This window comes from Triticum urartu, chromosome 3, assembly GCF_003073215.2.
Source record: "Triticum urartu cultivar G1812 chromosome 3, Tu2.1, whole genome shotgun sequence".
NCBI lineage: Eukaryota > Viridiplantae > Streptophyta > Magnoliopsida > Poales > Poaceae > Triticum > Triticum urartu.
In genome coordinates this window covers 636,075,061-636,086,397 of record NC_053024.1, presented here as the reverse complement: position 1 = coordinate 636,086,397, position 11,337 = coordinate 636,075,061, and the positions used below count along the sequence as shown (strand labels likewise).

The following is an 11,337-nucleotide window of genomic DNA, read 5'->3' as shown; positions in this document are numbered from 1 at the left end:
GCAGATAACTATACCCGCTGGACCGCTCGTGGAGAATGGAGATGGGGGAGTTTTGAAGGAGGAAGCTTTACCTGTATAGATTAGAAACTTGTTTTCCCCTCGTACTTCCGTAGGCAGAATCCAGCCAAACAAAAAACTCAAAAGGGAATTCTTGTGTGCAGCTGGAATGCTGACCCATTTGTTGTTGTAGTCACAGGATCATAGCTGGCTGGAAATCGTAATGTGACATTTGAATGAGTATAAGGCACATGTTACAAAATCTATTAGGAGTGACTCCATAACTACCGGATGTTCGCTAATAATTACTAGGATGCTATTTTGCGTACGCTCTGTTCATGTGCACAAATACAGATGTGCGGCATGTGCTCTCAGTTAATTTTCTTGAAGAGTCTGACCGAATGAAATGCACCCACGGACCTTCCGTTGCACATCTCCTTAGTCACGAATGAAGTTTTCGCCGTCTTTATATCCCCACCCATGTTTGAGTCTTTGTTGTATGATAGTATCAGGTCATCAAACCATATACAATAGTGAGGTGGTAACAACCAAAATGCCAAAGCAAGCACCGAGGATTGAAAATGGTCTAGCGAAGTGGTACCTGGTAGCCTTGTCGAGGTGCCAAAAATGAGAGAGATTATGAAAGAATCGGAGTCTGAATGTGTGTATTACTTGAGAATGGAAGGCATTGGGGGAAATTGATGGGATAACATAGAAGCTAGTATTGTTCTTGTGCCCTGGTCTCTTGCAATTTCTTTCCTTGACGCTCTTCCACCAGTGACCCACACTAAGATCTGGGGTGCACATCGGCCTTCTTGCATGAACTTGTCTTTTTTGACCATAAAACAGCATCGCGAGACCAGATTGTAAGTTCTAGGATACACCGGTACACCTGCTTGTTACCTTCCTGAGCCACTTTCTGGATATTTGGAGGACACCAGACTAAACTGTAATGGTAATTGCAGCTAGATTAAGGCAACAGAGACAATGTATTCTCTAGCCCATGCAAGCTGCATTATTTTAGAACTTCTTGCGGAATAATTATGGTTCCACGAACTAAGATATACGGTAACATGGAAGCAGAAACGGACACTGAGAACTTTTTAATCTAAACATCCAAACTAAGCTAATTGCTCCTTGGTCTGTAATAAGTAGAATTGATCGTCTCTGGTGACTGCCGCAGTGCTGGCTTTTGCATTTGGCTTGGTTGTAGAGTTCTGCTCGTATTTTTTTTTAGAAAAGTAGGAGGACCTCCGGCCTCTGCATCTGGACGGTGTATGCATCCACTTTATTAATTATTCACACAAGACCTTACAAAGTCATACAATAGTAAGACTAAAGCCACCGTCTAAGCAACATCCGTCGCAACATCTGTCATACAATAGTTCTGCTGCGTATGTTGGTGACATTTCCTTTGGCATGCCAGAAAGGAATGCACCGGGCTTGCTCTTTCTTTCTTTCTTTATTTTTTAGTTTCTTTCGTACTTGCATTGTAGCCGGTCGATCTTTGGTTTCTCTTAATGGAAACTAGTAGTTGGGGCGCCACCCGGTGGCGCCTCCTAAAAGGAACTTAGGCGGTGCCAGATAGAGGGGTCCCTTTCACTTTCCTATCATAAAATTGATAATGCATATTACAGAAGTTATTTTTTAGAACTTGACATTACAGAGGTGGTTTAGCAAGCTCTTCCACCCAGAGCAAACCCAAAAGGGGAAACCAGCAGCCCAAAACACCCTACAGGCCTTCAACGGCCAGCAACAGCAAGAACAAGTGCATTGTGCTATCATTAGAGTTGATCTTCCCTAAAAGGTCATGTATAAACAGAAGGAAGTTTACACATCAGTGGCCTGAATACTCTCTTTCAAGATCTAGAGCATCAGCAACTCCACGGTTGACAAGGTCACCCTTGATCGCCACTGCCTGCTCGTCATGGAGCCTGGGAGCATATCTTTGACATTTGTCCATGTAAAAATGATCATTTAGAACTCATAATGATTCATAAACATATATGTGATTTCAAATATAATGTTCCTTTACATTGTAGACACCATAGTGGACTAATAAAATAGGACTCACATACTTATGAACTAAAGCTAACTAAAGATCTGACTATCTCTCTCTCCAAGCTTGTGAAGCTATGCAAGCACCACACTTTGTTGCCCCACGGTTTCTTTTCTACATATGCACCTACTTTTTTCTATGCCTACTACCTATAGTTGAATAGCTCGATTAATATATATATATACATATTAGACATGTTGAAAAGAGAAGTAATATTACTCTGTACCAATAGTATTTAGTTGAACAACCACTACATTAATACACGCATCACTGTACCACCTCTGTACCAATATTTGTAGCAATGTGGCAGCACTTGTCTCAAGGCTTTTGGTTAAATCTATGACAGCCACTATATCTAATATCTTGACTATAATATGTGAGCCACAGAATAATATAAATAGTTGTTGGGGCGCCCCCTTGTGGCGCCTCCTGAGAGGTGGTTGTGCTGTGCCAGGTAGGAGGCGACTATTTCACCCCTTTTTTTCTTGTTCTGGGTAGCACATGAATATTTTTTGTCAACCGTGCTTGTGCTCGGCCAATTGAAAGCACAATCTACATCGAGTGTTGATGCAGTACATGGTTCACATATTATAAGAAAAAGAATACAATTGTTTGCATTCAGCATGCATCAGATGAAGTACAACAACTGAGCTTGGCATATAATGCCATGCGAGAATTCTGGTCGAAGTACCAACCTAGACAAAAGTGGATACAACTCCAAACCTATCCTCGAAAAAAGAAATCAAGCTAAGTAACTAAGCTAAGGATCATTCTTTAGCAACAGATCAGTGTAAGTTCAAGACCATAGTACCATTTCTCCTTGTAACTCCTAAGCTTGAGAACACACAAATGCTTCTATAAAACCTTGAGACCAGCACTAACATTGCAAACCATGTCAGATAACCCTACTAACAGAAACCAATAGAATCAGAAAACAAACATCAACTAACCACAAGTACTGAACACCACAAGGCAAAAGAATCAAAAATAAAATGATATATCACGACACTGCAACTTTATTTCTTTACAGCTATTGGGTATATCACTTAACCGAAAGGGAAAGTCTGCCACAAATAATTGACCTGAAACAGAGCTAAATTAATTCGCCATACAGCAGATTAGTTATATCATGTGTGAATTGACCTAAAAAGATAATTACAGAAGAAAATAAGCATGAAACTATCTAGCCGACAATGAAGAAAGATTTGTAGATACTGAAAACATACAGAAGGTTTCTTGGTAGCTAAAGATAGCAATTTGTTTTGCACTTTGTTGGTAGTTTCATGGAAACATGAGTTACCTCTAGTTGTTCACTGAGTCCTATTTCATTGTTTCAGCTACGAAGTCAGATTTTGAATTTACCTACCTCAAATATGAGGTGGTATATTTTTTTCTAAATGCAGGGTTTTCTTGTACCGATAGGAAGAGAACACTGCAGATTCCTAGGCAAATTTTGATTCACAAAACGTCACTGATCCTATTCAAATTGACAAACTGAAAAGCAATGAGAACACGGGGAAGGAGCACTAAGAAACAAGTCTTGTATCTTTTAAGCAAATGATCAGACCAAATTAAGCACAAGGCAATCCCATGTGAAAAGATGAAGATGCAACAAATAAGCTAGATCATCAGAACATAGTAATAAGATTAGAGGAGCTACACTTACATGGGCAAGCTTAGCCCATGTCGACACATGGCATATTAGGAGAGGATGATCTTGGAGGAAAGGTAAAAATTACAAGGTCTGATCACAACCACAGTTTGTTATGATCCATATACTACTACATTATTATGCAAGGGCGGTGTGTTACCTCTTGTTATGATCCTCTCACAGAGACACGGTTCACTGCAGACAACTTTAATCCTTGGCTTTATGGCACAGTGGCATTTACAATGGCAGCTATCTGAATAGTCGAGCCAATCAGTGTGTCAAACACAACATCATTAAAAAAACTTAGGGACAATGGCACTTGCTACTCGGTGTACATACATACCTTCATCTCACTGATGCAAATCAAGTCATCGACCCTCACCACTTCCATAATGTGTCTATTACTGGAACTCTAGTAAGACGGAATGCAAACACAAGAGGACTACAATCAGCATAAGCCTAGAAAGAGTAGTCGTATTAGAAATAACAATCAGATTATGATAATATGATTACAACAATGCATTGACAACCAAGACTGGAGTTAACCAAGAATACGACAGGATTGCATGGCTCTCAAATAGTGCCCATTATTGTCTGCCATCTATTTTTGCTGGAAAGCCATCAATTCAAGACAAATTTACATCTTCCACATAAATCATTGACGTATCATCTAAGAATATTTGAACTGAGATGGATGATTCATTGACCTTAGACATAGTGCCACTTTTACGAGCAGATATGCAAAGAAATCATGTTGATCCTATTACATGCCGCTTTGGTAGTAGCATAGAAGATTGCACCAAAACAGAAAGGCTAAGAACGCAAGCATAGAAGAATCCACCAAAGCAAAGAACATGGATAATAATCAAGCTTGATTGATAAAGAAGGAATGTGCATATCTAGCAAGTGGACTGTAACGTCTTGCGGCCAAAAAAATAGAAAAACGATCTTGATATATTGTTTGGAAACTTTACCAGCCAGGCAGGCAGCCATGATAAGCTCATTAGTTAAAATAAGGGTAATGTGTAAGAAAATCTAACATATACCAAATAAATGACAATAGTGCATAATCAGCCCAGCTCTTCCTAGAATGTAGTAGGCCTCTAACTAAATATATACAAGTTTTTTGTTAAACCAAAAGGTGTTTTTCCTTTTCATATAAAAGGATGACTCTTAAACCTGTACACGCGGCTGAATTAGAATATTGAAAGTTGTTCAAACAGTGAGAACCCTACACACCCAAACATGCAGCCAAAGAGTAAATTACTTAATGGGCAAGGAACCTCACTTGCAGGGCAGCACAATATGAATAGTCGTCTCCTAGTTTTGCAACCAAAGTAGTACTCCCTCCGTCCGAAAAATAATGTCGCCAGCATAGTTCATTGGCATTTTTACAAAAAAAAAGTCCTCTGTAAACCTCACGCTAATTACCCCCTTTCCTTCTTCCTCCGTCCCCCGTCGCTCGCAGTAGCAGCCTAGGCCCCAGCCACCAACGGCACTCAGCCTCATCAACTGTCGCGCGGGCAAGGCCCATCTACGCCACCGAAGGTGCCCCTGCCCACCTGTGCCGCATGCCAACGAGCGATGTCCATGATTTGACGCGATCAAGTACTCCAGGGCTTTGGATTTATTTGAATTTATTTGGAATAATATCAATAGGGATACTACAAGGACTAAGAAGAAGCTGAATTTATTTAACATACTTAGCCTCATTTATAAATTAGAAATTAGCTACCAAACGTCTTTTATGGTCATTCAAGGAACATCATTGACAAGCACATAATTTCTAAATTACCATAGGAGTAATTGGCTTTGAAAAATTTAACCTGCCACATTCTTGATTTCTCAATGTAACACAAGCAGTGCATAAATTGGATTATTCTGTGGTGAACATTTTGCTGTAAGTGTTGACTAAATTCAGAAATGTGTGTGTACCTGCAGTACAGCCGTAGCATCAATCTGTACAATAATTGTGAGTTTACCTGCAGTAGTAGCAATATCCAGTTAACTCAATGCCATAACCAAGTGTACATGAGCACTATTCAACTCTATTTCTGTGTGTATCCATCACAAATTGTGAAATGTGAAATTCAGTTAGAGCAAAGTGTCCATCACTGATATCTATGGAGCAAAGAAATTCAGTTAGAGCAAGTGTTGTTTTTTTCTCCCCTCGCAATTCACGTTAACTTCATTTTTACACTTCAAAGCAAAGAAATGGAAAGAAAGAGAAAGAATGCACAAGTTTTAGTGTTCAAGTTTGTTTGAGAGCACAACACATGTTTGCAAAGAAGCTTAATTAAACTTTGAGTGGGCAGTTTGGCCAAAAGTTTCAGAGTAAACAAGTAAACAACAGAAGCTTCATGCCAGGCTAGTAAAAACACAGGGTGACTTGATTATAAAAATGACTTAAACTCAAGTTCAGTTACATAATGAGAACAAAATTTCTGAAGGAAGAATAATCATATTTTGAAAAAAACATAATTTAATTTCTGAAGGCAGAATAATCCATACTCCTGCCAAGTACAGATGGAGGACCATTCAAATTTCAGTTACTCAGTCAAAATTCATTTAAATTTTCTTAAGATTATTTCCATCAAATTTGCTTTAGGACTAATTTGACACAACAACTGACACTTTTAAGTTACTCTTCCTCAAAATATTGTCTAACTTAGATGGACTGCAGTAATGGCCAAATTTATTGAGCACACATTGAGTAGCTACACATCCAATACTTTCACTTTGACTGAATTTGTTGAGTATGTACACATTCAATACTTTCACTCTTGATTGAATGTTTCAGAATTCAGTTCACTGACGAACATGATTATAATAGGAATAGGGTGTAATGTGAACAGGGTGTAGTTTCAGAATTCAGATCCTTTGTGCACTCTTCAGTCAACTTATATTCAGAATCACAAGCACAAGCAACTTCAGTCAAGCAACCTTACAGCGCGGCGGATGATGCCGACACAAGCAACTTCAGTCAAAATCTTTCAGTTTTGACAGTCAAAAAAATAATAAGTAGGCCTCAAGCCTTGCAATTTTTGAGAAGCATTGTCCAGTGTGAAATGAGCTCATGAATTCAGTTAACAATGAGCCTGAATCTATGTCTACGGTGAAGGGACAGAGAGAGAAATATGGGGCTTTGAGGAGGGAGGGGGAGACTGACACGGTGATCGAGAAGGCGCCGACGAGGGGGGCGACGCCCCAGAGCACCACCGCCTGCCGGATCTAGTGCTCCACGTCCAGCAGCTGGTCCAGCAATCAAACCTGCAAGCATGCAAAGGCAAATTAGAATCCCATGGAGTAGCGATGCATGGTTTGGTCGTTCAAGAGCTAGGAGACGCGCCGGCGGCAGTAGCAGCAGAAGGCGCTGACGAGGCGAAGGTGAGCGGCAGTGCGGGTGACGCGATGGAGCGAGCGGCGGTGTGGAGAGAGGAATATGCCGAGGAGCGGCGGCTGGGCACGAGGATGAATATCCAGATCGAGCATGCCGCCGCTGGTGGGCATCGGCGTCTGCCCCTCCGTCGGCCCAGGACGCGCGACGAAGACGACAGGTCGGGCCCCTCGCCGGACAGCACGCCATCCGGTTTTGGCGGCGGCGAACGCACGCTAGCCGGTCGCCGCTGCTGGCGGCGGAGGGAGGCAGCGTCCCCAGGCGCCTCGCGATGGGCCGCTTCGCCGACCTCAACCATGGGTGGTGGGTGGGAGCATCGCCCAGGCGGCTGTGGCGGCGCTGGAGAGGGAGGAGGGGGCACTGGAGGTGAAGGGAGGTGGAGGACGTGCGGTGCGAGGGTTTCGCTCGACAGCTTTTTTTTTTCCCTCTTATTTCCTGCAACCCACACATTCTACGTGCGCCACATGGCACGCATGAGCAAGCCCCTTTGATGCACACCTTATTGTTTTGGATTGAAAGGGGGCTTCTTTTATCAAAAAAAATCTATGCTAATTGCATTGTCTTTGGAATGCAAGACCACTTGTTGCTGAGGACACAATTGCCAAATGGTGGTTGCATAGAAGAAAAGCCAAAGATTTTAAAAAGTTGGCTCTTTAGCAATAGCAACAAACACAATAATAAGCCTCAAGTCGCACAAAAACTACTTTTATCCATTTCTAAACCGAACTGGCTGGATGCTCAACTTGTTTATTGGGGTAGAGCATGCACACTGGATTTGTTAGGAACCAAAGGAGTAGCGCTATTCAATTGGGAAGCGCGTTAGCCGGTCGTGGCGTCAACGACCGCTGTGATGATTCCATTGTAGCCGGAGGCTTTTCTTTCCTTAATTCGCGATGATGGTGAATTTTCATGGTTACTGTTTTCTGGCGGCGACGATGCATCTTCCGGGTCCCTATATGGAGGAAATTTGTGATTCGCGTAGTTGTCGTGCATCGGTTATTTTGCACATGGCAACGCGACCCCATGCTGCTAACCGTCTCTACGGGGCGCAATGTCAGCGGGTTTAGCGTCCTATTGGAGGTTCCTGACAGCTTGCTTCAGTTATTGGATGTCTCCCGCTCAATGCAAAGATTTGGATTGCTCTACATGGTCCAAGATGGCATCTAGCGACTCAACTTCTGGTTCTCCGTGTGAGTGGTCTAAATTGGCTCTGTGTGGGTGGTCATGCCTCTCGGTGGCATTTTTTTAGAAAAGGAGGATTACCCCCGGCCTCTGCATTCGGATGATGCATACAGCCATTTTATTATTTTTTCACAAAGACCTTACAAAGTAGTACATCACGTAGTCTGAAGCCACCATCTTAGCAACAATCGTCGCTACTCCTATCCACTTAATGAAGGGGTGCCGATAGTCCCTAATACCAAACATACATCGCATCAAAGCCTACCATCTAAAGCCGGAGGCCCCAACCAAGCAACATATTTGGTTTAGGGTACAAACCGGTCTGACGCACTCTCATGTGTCGTCGCCGCCGTCTTCCACCAATCCATCTTCAGAGCAACTAACGCACCGACCTTGCCAGGCCTCTCTGCCATTGATGCCACCATGACGCCAGAAAGCGTCCTCCTCCTGTGTGAGTCCATCTCCGCGCATCGGACACCGTGTCTCCACTGCGCCACGCTACCGAGATCCGTCGCCATCAATGTGTAAGACGAAGCTCCACCAAAGAAGCCATCCATTGGTCCCTCGAGCCCATGTACACCTCCAAGAATGACGCCCCCAAGGGGGAAACGACACTAGAGCACTGCCGTCATCTGATCTAGCGTTTCCCCCGGAGGTAGCGGATAGAGGTCTGGAGCTTCTCCACAGCGATTCCTTCAAGAAGGTAACATCACAAAAGAGTGCCGACGTCGCTGGTCTTGGCAACAAGCCGAGAAGGAGGTTTTCACCCGGATCCGCTCGACAAACCTCTATCAAGCATCGTGTGTACGGGTCGCCACCGATCTGAGCCAGCGCGCAGCGAGCAGGACGCACCGACCAGATCAGATCTGTCCGGAGGCTAGACCACTCACGGCGCCTACCCGTCCACTAGGCCCTCCATGCCGCCACAGCCGATCCGAGGTCAGATGGCCCGTAGCCATTGATCTAGTAGCCAGCGCAGCAAGGACGGCCATCGCGCCCGCAGCCATCGCTACCGAAGGCGAGCCGGTTGACGCACCGCCGTCAGTCAAGGCAGGAACGCCCGCCACACCACCAAGGCCAGATCGGCCGCGCCTCCTCACACCGCGGGGCTCTGGACCATATCCCCATGGCGCAGGAGAGAGGGCGACCCCCACCACCACCGTCTGCCCCTAGGCTATAGGTCGGCGGCATCCTTCGGCGGTGGGGGAGGGAGGGAGGGAAGGAAGGAAGGAGAGCCCCCGACGGCTAGGGGCCTCTTGGTGGCATGAGATAGTCGGAGATGACGGGCATCCCTAAGTGCTCCTCGGCAACAAGTGTTGCACGTACATGGTTCTAATTTTGTGGCTAGGTGATGGCAGTACATGGCGACCCGGCCGGGTGGTGCTCTGTGAGTGCAAGGGCTCATGTTCTAGGGGTGAAAACTCTAGGTACGACCTTCATTAGTTGAACCTAGCAATGTTGTTGTTCAGGCAGCATTCTCTTGTTGAAGGCATTGCATGGAGTTTAGTCAGGTTCCTCTCCTAGATGAAAACCCATGACATGGCCACGTTGGTTGGGTCAAATAGTACGAGGCATGATACAAAATCTATTAGGAGTAACTCAATACCTAAAGGACATTTACCAATAATAGCAGGATGCTACTTTGTGTATGCTCTGTTCATGTGCACAAATAGTCAAATACAAAGTTGTTCTCGGTTAATCATCTTGAAGAGTCTGACCGAATGAAATGCACCCACGGACCTTTCGTTGCACATCTCCCCAACCAACCATGTTTGAAGTTTTTGTTGTCTTTATATACCACCCATGTTTGAGTCTTTGCTACATACAATTGATTCATCAAACAAGATACAATAGTGAGGTTATACCAGCCAAATCAAGGCACCAAGGAGGGAAAGTGGTGTAGTAAAGTGGTACCTAGCAGACGTGTCAAGAAACGGGAAGAGAATATGGAAGAAGATGTAGCTAGGAACCATAGAGTTTTGATGTGTGTCTTAGGAATAGGTGGCATTGGGGAAAATTGGCGGAAAAAACTAGTAAACAACACTGTTTTAGTGGTCCGACCTCTCATTGGTATGGCAGGTAGTCGTTTACACGTTTTAGCCCAACCATTTGGCCATCCTCTTGATTTGGCCGTCAAGTTCCTTCCACGGCCATTTATGCGAACACAAGAAGTATTGACCTTGTCAACGAGCACCCCCTCCCTGTGTTCTGCCCACTCTTCCCTTCATGAGTGATTCTTGTGGTTATTCCCCTCCCTGATAGCTTGACAAGACAAATAAAAGCTAGGGGGATATAGCTACACACCCGAGATACATCGTGGCCCTTTGCTTCCAAATCTAGTGACTAGTGAGTGTATGAGTACAAAGCCTATTATCTTGGGAGTTGAGTGCTTATCAAATGTGAGTTCCCCAAATATCATTTGTATTTTAGAACACCTGATTAATTGCAAGAAACCATGCATTATTTGAGTTTCTATAGAGAAAAATAAAATCAAACAGGCTCCAAGAAACTATAGATATTGCATAGATGCAAGTCCTTTTTCTATAGCTTAATAGTTCACTGTCCGATATACTAGGGAAAACCCCCTAGGGGATACTATAAAAAATATGGAAAACATAAGACAGGGGGGTTGCAAATAGTTCATCCCACATTGATTGTTCTTTTGCACATGCACATCCAAAACACTAGATAAAATGTTTTGCTTGGCGTGAGGTTTGTCCCACTAATATTAGATGCAAAGCAACATTAGAGGTGTTGCACATTGGATCGCATGGCGCGCTGAGATTTGCCCCACCAAGCCAACTACCCAAAGCGCGGCGATACTTGTGATATTTCTGCTTGGAGCATGTTTTGTTTTCAGTTTTCTGAATGTTAAATGCCATTGGATGAGTTACTTTTTATCAACATTGGAAACATTTCATATTATCAACATTGGGGGTTTTCTTAACCAGAGCGGCGGATGCTGGTTTCCTACCACCTACCACGACGCTTGGCCTGTAAGGCTTGGCGACGCACCTGATGAGAGGCACTGACGCTTGTATCGCACCGTTG

General features: G+C 43.9%; 1 protein-coding gene across 12 annotated transcripts; it reads right to left on the bottom strand.

The window, feature by feature from the left end:
• Positions 1–1,582: 1,582 nt before the first annotated feature.
• Positions 1,583–7,518, bottom strand: LOC125545531. 12 transcript variants are annotated; one of them, XR_007300070.1, is made up of 6 exons: positions 7,057–7,518; positions 6,877–6,977; positions 5,643–5,689; positions 4,051–4,119; positions 3,868–3,960; positions 1,583–1,943 (listed from the first exon to the last, which is right to left on the bottom strand). XR_007300070.1 is itself a non-coding variant. In XM_048709516.1 (6 exons), exons 2-6 carry the CDS (start codon positions 7,215–7,217, stop codon positions 3,928–3,930), a joined length of 411 nt encoding a protein of 136 aa, XP_048565473.1. In that variant the 5' UTR covers positions 7,218–7,311; positions 7,346–7,518; the 3' UTR covers positions 2,621–3,927. The 12 variants fall into 12 exon arrangements, 4 of the variants coding, with proteins under 4 accessions (XP_048565473.1, XP_048565474.1, XP_048565470.1 ...); XR_007300068.1 differs by lacking the exon at positions 1,583–1,943 and adding an exon at positions 2,621–3,800; XR_007300071.1 differs by lacking the exon at positions 1,583–1,943 and adding an exon at positions 2,621–3,772.
• Positions 7,519–11,337: the final 3,819 nt, after the last annotated feature.

Bases quoted from the DNA above. Each gene is read 5' to 3' on its own strand.
- LOC125545531 (XM_048709513.1), bottom strand. From the start codon at position 7,402: ATGGTTGAGGTCGGCGAAGCGGCCCATCGCGAGGCGCCTGGGGACGCT. The intron at 6,978-7,056 runs GCGCGTCTCCTA...GCATGCTTGCAG, and splicing joins TTCTGCTGCTACTGCCGCCG to GTTTGATTGCTGGACCAGCT. The intron at 5,690-6,876 runs GTCAGTCTCCCC...CTACTACTGCAG, and splicing joins GGCGCCTTCTCGATCACCGT to GTAAACTCACAATTATTGTA.